The sequence below is a fragment of the Pungitius pungitius genome, chromosome 13, assembly GCF_949316345.1.
Source record: "Pungitius pungitius chromosome 13, fPunPun2.1, whole genome shotgun sequence".
In the NCBI taxonomy this organism is placed as follows: domain Eukaryota; kingdom Metazoa; phylum Chordata; class Actinopteri; order Perciformes; family Gasterosteidae; genus Pungitius; species Pungitius pungitius.
The window spans coordinates 8,279,539-8,299,397 of record NC_084912.1 but is presented as its reverse complement, the minus strand read 5'-3'; the positions used below and the strand labels follow the sequence as shown (position 1 = coordinate 8,299,397).

The following is a 19,859-nucleotide window of genomic DNA, read 5'->3' as shown; positions in this document are numbered from 1 at the left end:
CCCCCCCCCCCCCCTCCCCCTTCCCACACCTTAACCCAGTGGAACCGCTCTGTCTGCTTGGACTGGCCAGCCTATGGATGGGGGAGGAGGTGGGGGGGGGAGAAAGGTCATTGTTGTCAACTGCAAAAAGTGATGCAATTACTCCCGTTTACATTGTGTTGAGACTTCACAATCACAACTAAAATGAGTAAGAAACATCAAATAAATTACTTCAACAAATAGATCAACAGATTAATTTACAACTATTTCTTAATGGTTTAATAATTTAAATATGTTTTAAGCACTGCACTTGAGAAGATTATTGCGAGGAGTATTTCAAGTACATTTGTACATTGATGTACTTAAATTATACAAATACTGAACGAAGTCTCAAGGATGTGTCATATTGAGATTTGAGATGAGAGAGAAGACAGTCCTACGTTTGAAATTATAGTTTCTTTGTTTATTATAATAATAATAATAATGATATTTCCCTCTAAACTGTAGTGAAAGTAGCACAATTAGCAATGTTAAATTTATTCTTCAGTACAGTACCATGTAAATAGTTACTTTCCATCATTGCCGATAATTCAAAGATGTGCCTCTTCGAAATCCTATAAGGTGACTGTCTTTACCTGTGATTCAGTAGAATTGACGCTCAAACACATGAGTGCAGAAACAACACTGCACTTGGAGAAACAAGGGGCCTGTAAACCACACACAGACCCTGCACCTTTCCATTCGGCATAACAGCTCTACAGACAGTGAGTTCTCTTCATGTCAGTAAGAAACACTTCATCTTCCATTCTCTCTCATCTTGCTCTAATTTCAGCTAGTGATGAGTTGGCTTCATGAATTGAGACAGGGATGTTAACGAGATCTCAGTAGTGAATACAATACCACTCTTCCTTCCTGTTAGGCCTCATTTAAAGCAGATTTCACCATAGAAGCAAAAAGCACAATCTTCATTAACCAAAGAGGTAATTGAATTAATTTTTCCATTAGAATTTTACAAACACGTCAAAAAAATGCAGTAAACACATTATAGTTTTACATACATTACATGTATGGTGTGTTTGTGTTGGTAAGAGGAATGATGCATTTGAAACAGCTGTGCTAACATAATGAGTAAATGCTACCTAATCTTACCGCAGGCCAGCAGAATCAAATGAAACCCAGTACTGACCAGTACCTGCATGCTAAGTGTGGCCAAAATAAAAGGTGCGGATGGGCTCTATCCATTATTCTTTTCCTACTGAACAATCACATTTAGTGAGGAACTCATATGGGCAGAAACCCCAACATACTAATTTAGAAAGAAAGCTAGTTACGGGAAGGCAGGTAATTGAATCATTTTTATTTGAGAGATACATGGACCTAGTTAAGCTTTTCTGCTCCATTTGTTTGTTATTACAAATTATTATTTAGCATCTTCTACATATTTACCCTACCCTAAATATTTAAAAAAAAAACTGCTTGTGGTTTACAAGAGGACAGAGGTCAGGGACATCTAAATGTGACAAACATGAACTGAGGAACACATGAACCCGTCTGACGGGACAGTGCGACACCTCTGGGGGATACACCTCTTGTTTATTTTGGCCTGACTACAGTCCATGTGTGTGAGATTGAAAAAAACTCATTACACCACAGTTGTTACTTGGTGCCCAGTGACACTGACTCCTCTCTTAGTTTGCGTAGATTGCCTGGAAACATTTGTTAATCACTGACTAGGAAAACTCTAACGAGATTGTTCTGCTTACGGTGAAAGATAACTGCTATCAGAGCTTCAATAACATTTCAGCAGGAAGAGAGTGGATATGTTCTGGAGAGTTAGGAAACAAATACGTAGATAATAATGGGACCCTCAAATTGTAACTTACTGACTTTTCTTTTATACACTAAAGAGTTAAACAGAAACTTCCAAGTGCTTTAATTACTGCAGTCTTTGTCATATTAGGTCATATTTCATTCCACTGCAGTCATATGAAGTGTTAAATCATTCTATAACTCCACGGAGCAAATCTACATCAAATCAAACACAATCACTGAAATGATTTCACTACAGTGTCTGACATTACACATTAAGAAGCACAGCGACAGCGACCCCTCCTGCATTGTGATTGGCTACAAGAAATGTGTATTTCATATTGCGGCCCCCTTTGGATTCTAATTTAAATGCAGGGGTTTTGATTTCTAAGAATTACTCAAACTCAAACCTGCCAGAACAGGACGAGATAAATGAACCCCGGCAGAGTCGGGTGGATGCTAACAGCTGTTTGTCTTTCACAAGCTAGAAGGTCACAGTTTGCCTCAGGAGCTCTGAACTCGTCCAGTTACTAACCAGTTCCATCTGGATGGCAATCGCAGCACGAACCTTCATTGAACATTGGGAGATTGTGGCGTGTGTACAACTTACATAAGGAATTACATATTAATGCATGACAGATTTATTAAGGGTAAGGGTCATTGTCATGTTGTCTTTATATTGTGCTTTCTGTTTGTGTGGATCTTTTGTTTTGATCTAAAATCGTTTTTTACAGACTTATCTATGTGTAATTTTGCCATTCAATGATCTTCAATCTTATCATTCGGGGTCTCTCAAAGTATTAGAATTGGATAGAGGCCAAAGCAGATTCTCAAAGCAGACCATCAGTCTCCCTGTCCGTCCCTTACTACTGCCCAATTTGCCCTGATTGGCTTTACTTTTTTAATGAGTCGACCAATGCGACAACACACAAAATGAGGTGGTGTTCAAATCTCCAGCTGTGATTGGCTGTTGGTCCTGCACACTCCCCTCCAGAGCAGACCCGAGTGTTCTGTCTTCCTCTGTATGTTTGCATGTGTGTGGGAATAGCAAAGCAGTCTGATCAGACCAAGCATAGATAGCACCTTACTGCAATTTGCCTAGCTGTCATGTAGGAAATGTTTTCACACTACATTGAGCAGTCTTATAGAATAAATAATAAAATAATCTAGTGGTCATCCATGGTTGCTCACGTGACCAGACATACTCTATCTCTCACACACACACAACCCATCATATAGGCAGGCAGAGGGAGTGCAGCAGCTGGGCTTGTGGAGTGTCATCCAATGCCGCTTCTATTCCAGCCCTTTTTTTTTTTACCCTCAGCACATTCCTCTGAGAACCTGCCACCAATGAGTGAAATATTACCCAGTTCCACTCTAGCTACGCACTCTTTTCACTCACATTATGCAGGCACGAGAAAAGGGGTTCACTTCAATTGGCTTTATTTCAAAAGTGTGATTAAAAAGCAAGACAACACCCATATGGCTTAATGTGCATTGGCCCCCATCACACACACACACTGCACTCACCTCAAACCCCTCTGACAAAACAAACAAAACAAAGCAGGACCCAGCCTCTGTGTGACTGTAATCTGGATAACTCTTTGGCTCAGATGGATGGAGGACACCACACATTTCACCGTGGGCCCTGGGAGATGTCAGTTGCCATTTTTTTGTCAATTATCTGAAAATCTATAGACAAATGATTGAAATGATAAATTGAGAAAACTGTTATCAGAATAATGGAAATAGCGTGTGTCCTGTGTGTAATGTTACTAACCCTCCTGCAGGGGGCGGTCTTGCTCAGAGCCATGACGCACTGACCACTGCAGACATACCTGAAAGAGGTGCAGATAAAAAAGACACACTTCACAAAAACGTTGTTATGAATATTTCATTCTCAAATACTGAATCACAGATGCTGGTTGTTATATTCATGGATGGTAACAGCTCGGACATAATCAAGGAAACATTGCAAGTTAAATAAACATTAACACATGTGGCTAAATTGCTCTTTGACACAAGCTCCACTCTGCGCCATCATGAACCTGGTACTGAGGATTGAGATCAACATGAGCCTCGTTTCGTAGTCGCCTCTGAGGAATTCCAATCATGTTATGGTCATATAAGCAAGGCTTTTACTGTGATTAGACTTGAGACGGCTTAAGGGTCTGTTGCAAACATCAGATTTCTTCACATTAGCAGCGAGGCACAGGCTGGTGAGTACCCTCTTTTTACACTTTTGGTTGACACATTGTAATTTAACAAATGTTAAGTTACATTCTCAGCCATAGAAACTAGCCTTTTTCATGACATTGGTATTTTTATTTGGTGAAAGCTTTTAATCCATGCATTTTATTAATTCAATCAAATAATGAAGGATTTTTGCATTCTTGCATTCTCAACAATGCCACACAATTTCTATACAATCTTTCTGTTTGGGATTCCAAAGTAACATAAGAGAAATCTGTTGATCCTCTAGTAAATTAGTTGGGCAAATTAATTCCATGCATTGGTGAAGAGGTAAACAACTATGATAAGGTGATCTGACTAATGTGGTAAAAGATCAAAATCTTTAAAAATGTTTTTTTTTAAGCATATTTGAAAGGTGAATCTTTAAAGACTTACATGTTATCAGTGTAGGTGGCCTGTGGAGCGGGTTTAGCATCATGGTGAGTCTGACTTCGGTCCTGAAGGCGGTGACCTTGTTCGTTGCCGAGCTCATCAGCTCCGTCACAGACTGGTTCCAGTCCGAACCGGGATGGGCCAAACTAGAAGTGCTGGAGGAAACAGAGCTGAAGACCACTGGAGGGGGTGAGTCCGAAAACAGAAACAAGCTACATCTATAATCTTTCAGATATGCTGTACTTTCGCTTTTGTGTTGCTATTATTCTATTGTATCTCAAAAAGGAAGCACTATCTAGGGGAAACATTACAAAGAGGGAACTTTGAAGAACAATTTATTTTAATATTCTAATTTTGGATTAACTAATTTAGCTCTCTGAACTTTATAGGATTGGACTCAAACCCTCGTTGTCAAATAACAAATAACACAATTCCACATTGTGTTCCACAATCCACATGTGTGACATTAGAATCAATAATGCTCCTTTGTCCGTTTTAGTGCATGAGAGACACACTGCCAAAACTCTGTGGGACAAGACTGGAGCTGTGGTCATGGTTGTACGGCGACCCGGATGTATATTGTGCAGAGAGGTAGAAAATCAGATGCACAGTAATACCAACTCTGTGGTCACCTAAATGGTTAACTTTCGTCCATTCTATTTGATTGTCCCCGTCCGTCCCCCTCCAGGAGGCCGCTGAGCTGTCCTCTCTGATGTCCCAGCTGCAGGATCTTGAAGTCCCTCTGTTTGCCGTGGTAAAGGAAAACATTGGCAAGGAGCTGGACTGCTTCAAGAAGTACTTCTCTGGGAAAGTCTACGTGGATCAGATGGTCTGCCATCACACATGGCTTTGAGGAATTATGTGAAACATGTAGGGACACACAGGTTCAGACAATAACCTGCCTTTTATTCTCATAGAGAAATTTCTACGGCCCTAAAGAGAGGTGGATGTTTCTCTCCATGTTCCTGCGTGTTGGGGTGTGGAGAAACATCTGGCGGGCATACAGGAGGGGCTTCAGTGGAAACCTAAGAGGTGAAGGACTGGTTTTGGGTGGAGTCTTTGTCATCGGGCCCGGGGATCAGGTAGGCAGAAACCTACACAATAAATGTTTTTTTCTGACAAGCGTATCTTGATGTTGTGATATTGTGTTGTCTACCCTCAGGGTATTCTACTGGAACACCGCGAGAAGGAGTTTGGGGATAAAGTGAATTTGCTGGCGGTACTCAGAACAGCCCGCAAAATGCATGACCACGTGGTCAGATAAAATATGTAAATCAATGGAATTTTGGAGGGCCGTTACATAATAATCGTTGCAACATGCTTCAATTTGTATTTCTGTATTCTTTAAGCCTATCCCAGAAGTTTTCTCTACACCATAGCTGAGCCTCTAACAGGCTGTGTTCTACTCAAATTGCATTTGTAAATGTAAATCCTTTCTAAAATATATGATATATATTATACTATAGTTATGCAGTGTCACAACTTTGTGGTTAATATGTTCCTTTAACTATTTATTTGTCTCGCTGTCTGCTGTACTGGCCCCTGGTTGTGTGATGGTCTTTTGTGGGTTTTAATGAAGATCTGTTTCTAAACAACTCTGATGCTTGCACACAGATCAAACATGTAACAGCCTCGACATGCCATGGGGGAGATTGAACTGTTAAAGACATTAAACGCAATTTGTGTTCGCTACGTAATAAACCACTTAACTAATCGTGCTAGTTGCTACAGAAGTAGTATCTGTATATATTTACCTGTCCGTGCATCTTGGTTAGATCGTTTTCTATCCTGAAACATTTGTGCCAAAGCTCAAAACATCCAGGACATCTCCATCTTACTCGATTAGTTCGCCTGCTCCTCCGATCGGTTAGTTTCGCCTGCGCCGAAATGTGTTTACAAAGCGTTCGTTCGAAGAGGCGCAGCCTGTCGCTCCATTGACTTCGGTGAGTGTGCCGCTCTTTCACAACCATTCCGTTACCTCTGAGTCTCTAACAGCCTCTGAACAGGTGCGCTGGCTTCAGCAACTCATGCGAGCTCAGAGCCCCGACTTAGCCGAGCTACATGCTACTAGCATGATGCTAGTTTGTCTCCGTGACAACGGTGACTTTAGCGGCTCAATGAAAGTATGCGTCGATGATGTAACCGTCACAACCACAATAAATATGCCAATTTGCCAATCAAATATGCCAATATACCTCACTCCTTCGGTTACAGGTAGAAGTAGCTAGTTAGTTTGATGAGCCACCGGTGCGATTGATTACACACAGGTAGTGTGAAGGTCACTATCTGCATTATCTGCGGTCTTTCTGAAGGTTAATATGTCGGATACTGGTTCAGCTTATTGGTCTTTAATAATTGTATCGTGTAATACATGAAGCCAGAAGAGACAGCGAATACAGTTTCACACCACTACACAGCAGCTGGACATACGATACAAGTAACTGAACATTAATGGCAAGTGCAAATCCGTGTAGGTTGGTTAACAATAATTATTGAGCCTGTTTAAAAAGTAAGCTTTGTTCAGTTTTAGTTGGACAAAGCAATCAGGACTGATTCCCCCTCAGGCAACAAGGGGGTTTAAAACTACAAATAAATGACCTTCTGCATATATTATCATACAGCTATGATGTTATTGCATTATTATAAGAGAGATTCATTCATGTAGTATTTTAAAGTTGTTTAAAATTTTCCACACTGTTATTGGGTAAATCTATGACATCATATTTTTGAAGGTAATCATTAATCAAAAGTCACTTTGAGGGGGAGTTAATTGTGAAGTTATATTTCATAAGCTGATCATGCCATGTATAAAGTCCAAATTAAAGCAGAGAATGAAAAATCTCAAAATAGCTCAAAACATACCTTCTCTTTATTGATTAGGATGTTCTGACTGTGCTAACATTACATCATGTGTGTGGCTGGCGGTACCCGTGCTGACAGCTAGTCTCACTGCTCACCCCTCAGAGACAGTGGAGGTTTTTCCTTGAGTTGCAGGCGTGGCCGTCCGCCTCTATCAGCGGCTGCCGCTGCTGTGATCATTTTTTTCAGCCATTTGTCCTCGCGCTTCTTAAGTGTCGTAACACAAATGCATTGGGGAGATTTGCTTTTTCAAAGTGGATGAGCTTAATCCCGGCAGAATAACGAGTTCTTTGCCTCTTGGAAATGGAGACAAGTTAGTATATGACATTAATTCTTACTTTTCATATATCTGCAAGTGTGTTAATTTATCAATTCTCTGCTTATTCATTTCTCTGTGTAACTGTGTACTGTAATTTACCACATGTGTGTATGCAGTGTATTCACTAGATTTACTACTTTGCGTGAGCAAACTTGTTCAATGATAGGGGAAACATTGGTATGTGTTGACGACACGCGAGAGCTTTGGGTGCATATAGGAAGTGTGTTTGCCAATGGACTGTCATACCCCAGTAAAATTACTAAGATAAGAATCAAACCTCCTACACTCATTGGTGACTTTTGTTTTGATATTACAAAGTCCTATGGGTGAGTAATACATTCCTATTTTAAGCGTTGAGAGAACTCGTCTGCCTAGTTTGACTGGGTTTAACAGTTTGATCATGAAGAAAAATGCCATGGTAATTTTCGCTCTTAGGTCTGTAAAATCCAAATTCAGCCTTAACTTTCAGAGAAAACACTTGTGTTTCTTTCTTTCAGGGAGATCTTGAGGGTGTTTGTAGTCAGGGGGTCAGTCATTTTCCACGCTCCCGATGCTGGCTCTTTCCAGCTGTTCGGCAGCTTTGAGGTGCCGACTGCGCCTCTCTCTGGTGGGCACAGCCGTGAGCAGCCAGCCATCCGCCGCAGCCAGGCCCCAGTTACTAAGAACCCAGGCTGCTCTGTTTCACCAAAGTAACGCCAGCCCTGACCCAAACAAGCCTCCTTCAGGCAAGGACCTGTTCCACTGCCCTCACAGCCAGCCGTTACCAACCAGGACATGAACTTTAGTTATAGCATCCGTGACCTGTGCTCAAACTATATATGTTTGTATTTTCTTTTTAAGTTGCTGACCAAAAAATATGTCACTTTTATTTCCAGGACCTTTGAAAATAAAGTAATTGACAGATGAATTTACTAATGAAAAAACTAGTCACTATTGCACTGCAAGATTTATAACTAAACACAAGGGAGAGACAGCAAAAAACATAAAGTTAGCAGCCCAAAAGTTACTCGACCAGCTGCATGTAGATTTTGCATCTACACACTGGCTATCTCTTTGTGTGGAGCAGAGGTATGTGAGCTATTTCGTGTCACAGATAAGCTGTAGCCCAGTGATAAGAATCTACTTTGGACACAGCCTGCTGCCCCCAAACGTAAGAATCTGCAAGCCCGGTCGTGTTGGTCTCAGTCTTGGAGGTTTGAGGTCTCCTTCTGTAAGAAATAAGAGGAAAATAAATGCAACCATCACCCAGTCTATAGGAAATGTTCAAGAAAACCACCAACACTGTATTTTGCCAAAGCTAACAATGTCTACGTCTCGTGTGTGTGAGATATATGACACATTTCCCTCCCTGCTACAGTGCTGTCCTCTGGGTCCGAGCTGGAGGGCGGGCTGTTCGGGATGGGGATGTGGTCGCTGGGTCTGGGTGCAGTGGGGGCCGCGCTTGCCGGGATCTTCTTGGCCAACACTGACCTTTGCCTTCCTAAAGCTGCTAATGCGTCACTGGAGAACCTCGAAGACGCTGACCTTCGTTCCACCCGAGATGGTGCGTAGCCTTTCTGATTCACTGGAAGTATGTGTGTCACCCAGTAAAAAGCCTGATAGTTTCCTGTTAGACCCATGCGATGACAATTAGCAATACATAAGCAAAGAATCTGTCATTTCCATCTTTCTTTAGTGTATATTTGTATTCATTGTGCGTGCACTGAGTGAGGGTTTTTTGTGGGATTTAAGGCAAAGCTGCTTTCTTAAATCTGCTGGTATTACAGGTTAGATCACTGTAAAGGTCTTTGTCCAAAGATGAAGGTAAAGTTATTGTGACACAGGCAGGGTATGTGACCATGAACATTTCGCTTTCTCTGTTTGGAGGCTACATCTTTTATCTTCCAGGCAAGAGATTACAACTTTTGTGTATCCATAATACCCGTGACATCTTTTGAGCTTTCTTCTCTTTATCATAGACATGTCAGCCTTGTTTTTGAAACCATTTTATTCTTTTTTTTGTCAATAGACAACAACGTCATCAAAGGAAAGAGCCTGTGGGACCAGAACGGGGCCGTGGTCATGGCCGTACGACGCCCTGGATGATTTTTGTGCAGAGAGGTGACATGTTGGAGAGAAAATGTTTCCCATTGAACACGTTGAGGGTGTTGCAATGTGTACACTGTGTGTGAGTAATATCTAACCTGGTGGTATCCCTCTCACTCTCTCTCCGTCGCTTGTAGGAGGCCTCTGGGCTGTCCTCTCTGAAGCCCCAGCTGGAAGAGCTCGGGGTCCCTCTGGTTGCTGTGGTGAAGGAGGATGTGGGCACAGAGATCCAGGACTTCCGACCGCACTTCGCCGGGGAAATCTACGTAGATGAAAAGGTTAGCCGGGGAAGATAATATCACATTCCTCCATTGCCACTGTTACTCTTCCTCTTCTCGATCTGTTTAAACTGCAATGACACCATTACTCATAAAATACCTGTCACGATCGTGTCTTTTCTGTGACAGAAACGGTCACAAAAACATACACGTTTTTACATTCTGGAGAAACAAGCTGTTAAAGTATTAATATATAATTGTAGATAATAAAAAAATAGTAGATAATTCTTTCAGCTCTTGAGAGATAAATAGTTGAGGTGTGGATCTCACAAATAATCAACGGCTTGTTCAATGACCAATCATCATATTTTATTTAATGATCCAAGAATGGGAGTAGGCAAGTAGTCATTAGAATGCTGTAAACGAGGAAATGAGTCACATGGCTTAAGAACTGGACTTTATGTTGCTCCTCAGCGTTACCGTTGTCATCTGCCAACGCTTGACTTCAGAGTTCATAGTTGACTAATAAAGTTATGGAATCATTTTGGCGGTTAATTTAAGTTTGCCGGCCCCAGCTGACTGAAACTTAACTGTGTGATTTGTAGAAAAGCTTCTACGGCCCCCTGCAGAGGAAGATGGGCGGCTTGGGCTTCATTCGCCTCGGGGTCTGGCAGAACTTCATGCGGGCCTGGAGGTCAGGTTACCAGGGCAACATGAACGGCGAGGGCTTCATCCTGGGCGGAGTGTTTGTCTTCGGAGCAGGAAACCAGGCAAGCATAACTGTAATACTCGTGAAGATTTTGCTCACTAGAGCTTTATAAAACTATTTAACCGTGTGTTGTGTTTTTAGGGGATTCTCCTGGAACACCGCGAGAAGGAGTTTGGCGATAAAGTGCAGATTGCTGATGTTTTAGAGGCTGTTAAGAAGATAGTACCTGCAGAATAAGTCCCATGGCCCCCCCAAAAAGTCTTTATAAAAGATACCCTGTATTTAGATAAAAAAACATAACTGCACTCAAAGTCCATCCATCACTGAAAAATGACATTGATGTCGGTATTGTCTGATATCGCAACATACCTCAATACGCACATTAATTAATTTACTGTTGGTTTAGCACGAAGCCGATATCGTTTTAGGATTTGTAAGCGATTACAACTCTGCAGACACCTAGCAGCTATTGATTTTAAGACGGGTATTAAAGAAACTGTAGTAAGCGACTTAAATTCAATTAACTTAAGGTCACTTTAAATCTGTCTTTTAGAGAACAAGACGAGACTAAAGTCTCACTCATTTGTAATAACGTTATGTGTTGTCTTTGTCCGCTTGTCGTGGTCAGGCACCTGAAAGGAGCAGTGTGTGCGCGGTCTGTGTGTGTGTGATAATGACAACTTGAATCCAAACTCAACATTGAGAGGAGCAGGTTTGATGCTCAATCACATCCAGGTCCACCCACTGTCGCCAGAGCTCCCTGAACGATGAAGCGTGTGTGTGTGTTTGTGTTGAGATGAGATAGTGTGTAACTGAACACAAGTTATAAATAAAGAATTTCTCAATCACATATCTTCATTGTGCGCCATATGTTTCGGAGACTATTTTCTATTTAAATGTTTCTACCAACTCTTTGGATTGTTTTCGTATCCGTAGCAGAAGTGAAAAGAGAAATACAATAGTATGCCAGTTCTCAGCATCCATGTCCTCTCCTGTGACATGGAAGTTACAACTTGTTATTCAAGCATTGTATTTCGTGCATTTATATCAGAGGTTCTTACAGATGGTGCAAAGGAATTGTGTATCTATTCCATAAAATATCATTTGATTTAGACACACTTCACAATTATACACACCACTACTCCTTTTGTTTTTTTAGTAGTTCAATGTCTTATTATCTTATCACTTAATTGTGAACTTTGTATCTGCACTTAACACAGAGCTAAATAAATAAGGCAGAAGTACCGCCTCTTATGGTTTACTCACACTTCCCTGTTGAACATTTCATTTAATATCTAAGACAACATGTCTTATCAGATATGAACGGCTTTCCTTCCCCTTACTCTTTGATCAGGGGGATGATATATTCATGAAACATACAATGTTTAATGTTAAATTATGGAGGCAGGTTTGGACTTCAACATTTTATTCTATTGCTCGGAGTAAAATACATTCGACATCAGGGAAATAAATTTAATCACAATACAAAATAGAGAGAACACTGACGTATGTATATGTGTGTGTAACCTGTACATAACAAAAAAAATAACAATCATGGAGTGTTAAACATAACAGATTGTCTCTACATTTTCAATCTCCAAAGATTTTACAGTTTCTCAATGTTATGCAAAATCAGTTCTTAATTCGCTAAATTATTGGGTTTTCAACCAGCGCGCCAAAGTCTACAGGTGTTGTGAGGAATCCTGTTTATTGTAGTAATTTATCATACCTGTCTCATCTTTGGCTGGATCTACAGGTGCAACGTGTTGCAGTCACAAGCTGAGATTTACACATACAAATGTATTTAAATGCTGACCAAAACCTTCATATTTGTTCTTGACACTTTAGTGTGACACAAAGGAAAAAAGCAGAAGCTGATGCGGAAGCAACTTTGTTATGAGCAATGAAAACCACCAGACATTGAATCGATTATTAACTAGCAGTAAGTTCATTTAACATCATTCAGCACCATAAACAAATACAATCTTCAATACAAACAATCTTCAGAAGCTCCACTTAGGCAGCAACAGAAATCCATCTAGCTCCAACAGCAGCACCACAAGAGGTTGTACAGTGGATAAACACCCCAAACACAACACGATAAGTATGTCCTAAAGATACAGCCAAATGTCAACTATAACTGAAGCACTGTCCTGCAGTGCATGGGATGGTGTCTTTATGTGTAAGGGAGGGAAGGGGCTCAAACAGGAGCTGTTGTCTGGGGCCTCAGTGTTTAAATGGCACCAGTAACGTAAACGTCAAAAGAAGACTTTCATTCCAAAATAAGACCAATCATTCAAATTGGTCTTATTTAAAAATAATACAAAAACCTTCATATTGTCATACAGAAGCGAGGAGCCGAATGAAAACGGTATTTGAGGAAGTGGGGTCGCGTTTATAGAAATTGTCTGCAGAGCACAATTTCAGTATGACAAACACAATAATTGTGCCTTTCTGTATGGAAGCTGGTAACAGGGCAGTTGCTACAGTCCCTAAACACACAGTTTACTTTAAATATACGTTCAATTTTCTGAAACACAATCTCGAGTGACTACAGAAGCTGGGTGGAGGTGAATTTAAGTTTGAACAATGTTACTATGAAGTAATATTTTTTATGAGCAACACACACAAAACATGACTTTGCACAAACATCGAATCATAGGCGGTAGTTTGCGTCCGCTGTAACAGGTTAAGTGCTCTTCTAGTACGAGCAGCTGACATTGTCTTCCGATGCTTAAGTGGGGCCAACTGAAGTTAAACTCCCTAACATTCTTCATGCATATGTGCTCTGTCATATAGAATATATATATATATATATATATATCAAAGAAAAATATACTTATTCTTGCATAATCCACAGAAACAGCACTGTACATGTCCTCACGTTCACAATCATCACTAAGTAAGCACACAGGACAGTCATCTGCTTGTGCAACAATGTGAATTGTTCTCTTCTCTGAATTAAACTCGTCTGAGAAGCTCAAACTCAACGACACAACAAAGACTATGCACAGTTACCCGCTAGTACTTAGAAATAAGCGTTTAGTATTTTGACTTTGCAACTCAACGTCAGCTAATTTTGTTTGGTACAATCGGACATCAGTGGCTCTGATGCAAACAGCAGTTTTGCATATCGCTGGCTTGTTGTTGCATAAAAAAGGACATTAAATTAGACATAGAAAAACTATATCCCTCCACTTGACAATTTCCAAAGAAGCACCAACTACAACAATAATATTTCATCAAAATGCCACTATAGATAGCGACTGCACCAGGTGATAACTCTCAAAATAAAAGGCCTTTAAAAAACAAGCCAATCCTTCCATAGCAACAGTACGTGTTTATGATGATGAATAGCACACTCCATCTTTACTGATGTAGAGTGCAAGAAGCTGCGCCGGTTAACAAGAAGTACAACAAAGACGTGGACTATTCAAAGATGATAAGTCAGGATTTTTGTTAAAACTACATGGTTGAGCAAAAAAGGGGGAAATGAATAGGTGGAGAATATTTCCATGTACTTTAGTCAGTTTTGTAATAGCTTCAAATATTACTTTTTACAACAGAATACTGACTAGCCAGAAATTGAATCTAATGGAAAGAAGCGGGTACAAGCCCCGAAAACAAAATTACATTCAAAAAGCAACTATACAAACGCTTCACAAGCACACGCCTTCATTTGAAGCTGGAGTAACAAATAATTAACCAGAGGACTTATGTTGAATTGAATGAAACATGAAATATTTGAATATGAAACACAAATCAAGAACTTCATGTGCTGCCTCGCTAAAGGCAGTTTTGACCAAAGGAAGACATAAAACCTAAAACAACAGGAATAACAAATAACAAACAAGAGTCAGTTTTTCTTTTATAGGAAGTGCCATCTATGTACGGTGAGAAAAGTTAGTAATCGTCCTCCCATTTTGGTTTTCCCTTCAGTCAACACCCTAACTCTTTTATATCTGTGCATATCAATTCAAAGACAAAGACAACAAAAAAAGAAACAAATAAATTTACCTCTTTCCCTCCAACCTGTGTCCACAGCACACTGGATTTGTATAGCATGTGTGTGTGTGTGTGTGTCTTTGTCTTGTGCGTGTGAATGTGGACGTGTTGGCTGGTCCTACAGGCCCTTGTTGAAGTAGACGGTGGTGGTGTTGGGACTGTTCTGTCGAATACTCTCTTGCAGATTCTCTTCCAGCCCGCTCACACTCATGGAGCTACAAAGAGATGGTTGAACACGTTTAAAACGCTGCGGACATGTTAGACAACACTGCATGTACAAGTGTGACCGCTTTCTCCACTGAGGAGAGAGCGCGGCAGTCTGTACCTTTTCTGTGGGAAGAGGGCGCAGCACAAAGGAGTTGCAAACACCAGGCTGCGAAACAAGAGAGGCAAAAGGGAGGTTTTGAACAGTGTCACTCAACCCAAAGGACAGATAATAGAGTCCATTGTGTGTCATTTACTCACCACAAACCGACGAGCCCCACCTGGACTGGAGCGTTTAGAATTGGAAACCGCTACGGGGAGAAAAAGTTAAGTTCAACATTTGACATTGTCTGCATGGACATAACAAGTCAAGGAATGTGTATCATGCGGAAAGCAACAGGACCTCTTTCAGCCTCACAGAACCAGGCAGACCCATTGACAAAAAATACAACAAAAGGATGATAATCATGCATGCAGTCTCCTTACCTTCAAGAAGGCTTTCTTCTCTAGAGAATTCATTATTACAGGCGGAATGGCTGCAAAAGGGAAGCATAAAATAAATCAGCTCTAATGTTCCCTTTAATGAAAGGACATTTCTAACGTAAGTAGGCTTTGTATTTGTTATCTCTCACGCCATAAACAACTGTGCAGTGTTGGATCCACAAATAAAAAACAATAGATGATGCTGCCATTACCCATGGCTGGCACCGCCATCCCGATCCTGGACACCACCACCTGCACGATGGCCTGCTTGGCAGCATTGGCCGACTCTCCTAAACGGTTTCCATTCTCATCCATCACAGGGATGCCGTACTTCAACTCCCTGCAAGAGACAAGAAACTGAAGTCACGTGGAGCAGCAGCTGTCCAGAGCTCCTGAGGGTAGCCGAAGCAGAGGGATGCGGCTTTCGCAGAGACCTCACCTCTGTCTCATGAAGGGAATGTTGATGCAGTTAGCAGCAGCGACAGCCGCAAAGGGGACAAAGCGGCTGGCGATCGGCGGCAGACGCTGTAAAAGTGCAAAATCGAGAACATGTTCAGACAGGAAATCTCTGCATATATATGATATATGAATAGATATTCAGATCGTTGATCTGCATTGGTTTACTCCATCTGATTATTCACTTGAATCAATGAGCATTACCGAAGCTAGAGACTTGAGGCCCAGGGCCGTGACTACAGCTCCAGTGGTAGCACTGACGTAGGCTACACCGAGTTGACTGTAAGGGACGAGAGAAGAGTGGATGCGTTCACACATTAATTACCACTTCCCTTTCAACATTTGCACACATCATAAATAGATGCAGCACATAAGGTCTGTGGTGACAATAAGGTAAAGTAAAGTAGGACATTTCAAAGTAGAGTTGCCTTAGTGTGCAAATTCATGCTTTGTTTAGATATGCAAAGGAAAAAACAGAAGATTTTCACTGGAACATTTATCAGACAAACTTCATTCATGAATACGCATTTGCAAACCCCTTATTATTCATTCATGCATGTATTTGATGCATTTCTGCAGAATATATTTTGTGCTACAATGAAAGGAGTATGTACATGCAAGTTGTGCATAACCCCAACAGGGGGCATAAAACCTATATCGGCATGAATGGTGAATGGTTGAGTGAGGCTGAACATGCTTAACTGTTGAACGTAATACCGCTGTGAGGGAAGAGGAGAGGACAGCAGATCCCACAGCCTCCTTACAGACACTACTTTAGAGGGAAGACAGCAAAGATCTAGAGTGGATGTGAAGTGAGAAGTCCTCCCTACTTCACGGTCATGGGTGCGTCTCCGCTGCGGTTAGTGTAGTTGACGACAGCGTTGAAGGACTGGTTAACCCACTGCCAGAACACCACAGCCGGAGTCGTCCTGCAAATAAGAAGGGATGACCGTGTGATGGAGGAAGTGAGATTGCACAATGTGCAGCATGAACTACAATCAAGAGTTGAAAAAGTTGGTAGATAAAGCAACATCTGTTATGGAGCACTGTGAACCATAAACCCAGAAGGTAGACATGTTTTTCCCTATTTTCTGCTGCTATGACAGTGTTTGTCATCAATGTCAATAAAGCGACAGGAGTCATATATATATATATATATATATATTGACACTTTACGTGTACAACATCCTTGATCCACGCTGCAGTTAAAACATTCATTGTTGTATACTTTTTATAATTTAAAAATCTTTAGAATTAAATAAGGTTTTGAATTACCTGCAAGTATTTGTATTTTCTTTCATTGCATAAACAAGAAGATGGTTTGCCTTGTCTTTATTTGTTTTGCTAATTTGTACCATTTAAAGTCAACGTTTGCTAAATTAAAAATGTCATACTTTGGCCCCCTCCAGTGGTAGTCTGCTAAAGTGACAGCAGCGATCCCATTGATCACCTCTCTAATCCCAAAGTAATACATCCTAAAATTAGATAGATGTTAAATAAATTAACATCATGGAATAATTAATAAATATGAAACAATGTTAAACACTGTCATTTAATTCCCATGAATGTGAATATTATTTAACACTTTTTTTATTCTGACTACTTCTGTAATAACTTTTTTTCATTTCAAAATGTCTTTTTCCAAAAGCCTGTAGTACCAATGTAAATGAGAATGAATGATTCATTAACTTTAGATTCACTACTATTATATCCCCTTAATATTTCAAACCATTATACTGATTACTTTTGCGGCCAATCAATATATTGTATTAACTAAACATTAACACCTGTTCACTGTCCTCTCAGCTGCCCCATAATGTATGAGTATTCAGTAGTGAGGGAGGTTTCTATTCTTTAAGAGGATTTCCTTCTGTGCACTGATTAAAATCTCTATTTTTACGCAGTGTTTTTACTCTGAATTACATTTAAACCAAATAAAAACGGTATCACATTGAGCACTTTCCTGTTTCTGTACCTGTAGAAGGTGAGCATGGAGCCTGTGATGGACATGTTCATTGGCACCTGAGCAGACATCCGGCCAATCACAAACATCTTCTCTCCTGTGTCGGGGTGGAAGGCGGAGTCGTAGATGTACTTGGCCCTCCAGAGCTCGTCCTCTGTTAGACCAGGCTTAGCAATCCCAGATCTGAAGAAGTCAGAACAGTGGGGTGAACAGGAAACAAAAACGTAAACACGGATTTCAGTGTAAATGGCCCAACTAGCCACATCCCTTCGCATTTCCATTCATCAGCTCTCTGACATGATAATGTGCACAAATACTCTATCCTCTGGTCTCCTGAACCTTTACCTGTAGTTATCCATGGTCACTCTGGCCTCCTCCAAAGTCTCAGAGGACAGCAGGACGTTCCTAGGATCTGTGACCATGAAGAAGTGCTTGGCGCGCCCCATAAATGTGCTTTGGTCCCATCTTGGCTCCTTGATGTTTATGTTGAGGGACAGCTCTTCAGACATCCTGTATTCCTTCAAACAATAGCAGACATGTTGATCAGGTTTCACACTATGTTACATGTGAATACATGTGTAGCATTTTGAGAGCTTTTCAGAGGCAGCATAACAATGTTGTCAGACCAGATGGAAGAACAAACAGGGGCGATGTACTTTGCTGTACAGGCAGGGCCTGTAACCACACCACACACTGTTACAATATTTGATTTTTGACAAATGTATCTTTGGAGACAAGGTTCTCCGATGAATGGTTCCTCAAAAAGAGAACATAAATGAAACTACTATGTGGCTACTCTCTGGTTATCTACAAACTAAACATGCAGCAACATCTGACACGCGAAATTTCAAAGAAACAATCGCAGAAATATTTCCCTGAACGTATAAAACAAGTTCCGATTGTCCAGGTGGTCCCATGATACCCTTTAACCCTTAAAGCCAAACAGAAGTGACGTTTAATGTCACATGACAAGTAACTTTTAATGGAAATAGCATGTGACACACACACACACACACACACACCCTGGTGTCTCGGTTTATGTTGGTTTCTTGTCAGCTAGTTAGCTAACTAGCAAGGCAGCTGATATTAAGATCGAAACTCACACACATTTTGATTTTTAAAAAAAACATTGAACAGTATTTGTACGGTATTAAATCCACTTCACATCTGTCTAACGTTTAACGTTTGATAAGCTAACAACCAGTCAGATAGCTGAGTAACGTTAGTTTACAAGCTAACTGATATGCTAGCTAACACTTTAGTTAACGTCACGGCGGTACGTTGAGGCGGTGAAAACACATACTTAGCCGAACTGTGCTTTATCGTTTTAATTCATTAAAGATGTGAATGCAGTCAGCAATCAGACGTACCTGGTTGACTTTCTTTTTCAAAAATGTATGACCTCTCAATATCACAGCGCCACTGTGGTCCTATGCTGCCTTTTTGTACAGTTACAAGTATCGTAAAACACAAATACACTGCAAATGACAGGGATGTAAACAGGGGATCGTCTGTGGTACTTAATCATATTAACGATACATATGAATTTGGTGTACACTGTTTACATGGCTCTGTTGCAATTAAGTTGTAAGTAATCACAAATTTGACTTTTTCACCAAGTCACTGAGCAGCCGCAGTGAAATTAGATTTTAGAAGATCGGAGCTTCATGTAGGATATTGAAAGCAGCACGGTGAAGTGACGTCGTAGGGGCGGTGTTCGTCATGGAGGACACTGGGCGTGGACGTAGACAATACATGATTGGTCAAGAAACAGCTGACTGGCCCCAGTATGTGTAATACTTCAAAGGAATGGGTCGAGCAAAAGTACACCCTTAAATGATTATGTGATGTGACGATTATAAGAGAGTTTTGTAAAAGTTTAGGAGAATGTTTGTAATGGACAGAGGTCACCCAATGCAACTAATACGATTACAATCTTTCCATTCTTATTTAATTAATTACATCAAACCGTATGTATTCGTCAGTAAAACAGTACCTGTTAAAAAAAGTGGCAGTGACGAGAATGCCTCGTGTTATCATGGAGGATTACTCAAAAGGCACATGCCCAGGGGACCCAAAGTGATAGACCCCTTGGACAGACCCCCTCCTCTAAGAAAAAACAATCAAAGAAGCATAAGTATAGAC

General features: G+C 40.7%; 3 protein-coding genes and 1 long non-coding RNA gene across 8 annotated transcripts; 2 read left to right on the top strand and 2 right to left on the bottom strand.

Moving 5' to 3' along the window:
• Positions 1 to 192: 192 nt before the first annotated feature.
• LOC119213748 (uncharacterized) lies at positions 193 to 6,245 on the bottom strand. The gene is made up of 4 exons (XR_005119899.2): positions 6,168 to 6,245; positions 4,417 to 5,226; positions 3,569 to 3,626; positions 193 to 3,480 (listed from the first exon to the last, which is right to left on the bottom strand). It is a non-coding gene; the product is annotated as an uncharacterized LOC119213748 (long non-coding RNA).
• LOC119213747 (peroxiredoxin-like 2A) lies at positions 3,523 to 6,090 on the top strand. 2 transcript variants are annotated; one of them, XM_037464795.2, is made up of 6 exons: positions 3,523 to 4,007; positions 4,432 to 4,602; positions 4,913 to 5,004; positions 5,102 to 5,242; positions 5,331 to 5,495; positions 5,576 to 6,090. In XM_037464795.2, the coding sequence occupies exons 2-6, from the start codon at positions 4,458 to 4,460 to the stop codon at positions 5,675 to 5,677; spliced, it is 645 nt and encodes a 214-aa protein (XP_037320692.1). In that variant the 5' UTR covers positions 3,523 to 4,007; positions 4,432 to 4,457; the 3' UTR covers positions 5,678 to 6,090. The 2 variants fall into 2 exon arrangements, with proteins under 2 accessions (XP_037320692.1, XP_062422542.1); XM_062566558.1 differs by having other exon boundaries at positions 3,523 to 4,602.
• Positions 6,245 to 11,453, top strand: LOC119213746 (peroxiredoxin-like 2A). Of its 4 annotated transcripts, none has more exons than XM_037464792.2 (7): positions 6,281 to 6,356; positions 8,089 to 8,316; positions 8,949 to 9,134; positions 9,600 to 9,691; positions 9,814 to 9,954; positions 10,500 to 10,664; positions 10,745 to 11,453. In XM_037464792.2, the coding sequence occupies exons 2-7, from the start codon at positions 8,142 to 8,144 to the stop codon at positions 10,838 to 10,840; spliced, it is 855 nt and encodes a 284-aa protein (XP_037320689.2). In that variant the 5' UTR covers positions 6,281 to 6,356; positions 8,089 to 8,141; the 3' UTR covers positions 10,841 to 11,453. The 4 variants fall into 4 exon arrangements, with proteins under 4 accessions (XP_037320691.1, XP_037320689.2, XP_037320688.2 ...); XM_037464791.2 differs by lacking the exon at positions 6,281 to 6,356 and adding an exon at positions 7,255 to 7,585; XM_037464794.2 differs by lacking the exon at positions 8,089 to 8,316 and having other exon boundaries at positions 6,245 to 6,356.
• Positions 11,454 to 12,012: 559 nt separating this feature from the next.
• On the bottom strand, positions 12,013 to 19,219 carry sfxn3 (sideroflexin 3). Its single transcript, XM_037465973.2, has 11 exons — positions 19,085 to 19,219; positions 18,060 to 18,232; positions 17,727 to 17,897; positions 16,582 to 16,680; positions 15,956 to 16,031; positions 15,735 to 15,820; positions 15,508 to 15,635; positions 15,299 to 15,348; positions 15,074 to 15,123; positions 14,934 to 14,981; positions 12,013 to 14,823 (listed from the first exon to the last, which is right to left on the bottom strand). Exons 2-11 carry the CDS (start codon positions 18,221 to 18,223, stop codon positions 14,727 to 14,729), a joined length of 969 nt encoding a protein of 322 aa, XP_037321870.1. The 5' UTR covers positions 18,224 to 18,232; positions 19,085 to 19,219; the 3' UTR covers positions 12,013 to 14,726.
• Positions 19,220 to 19,859: the final 640 nt, after the last annotated feature.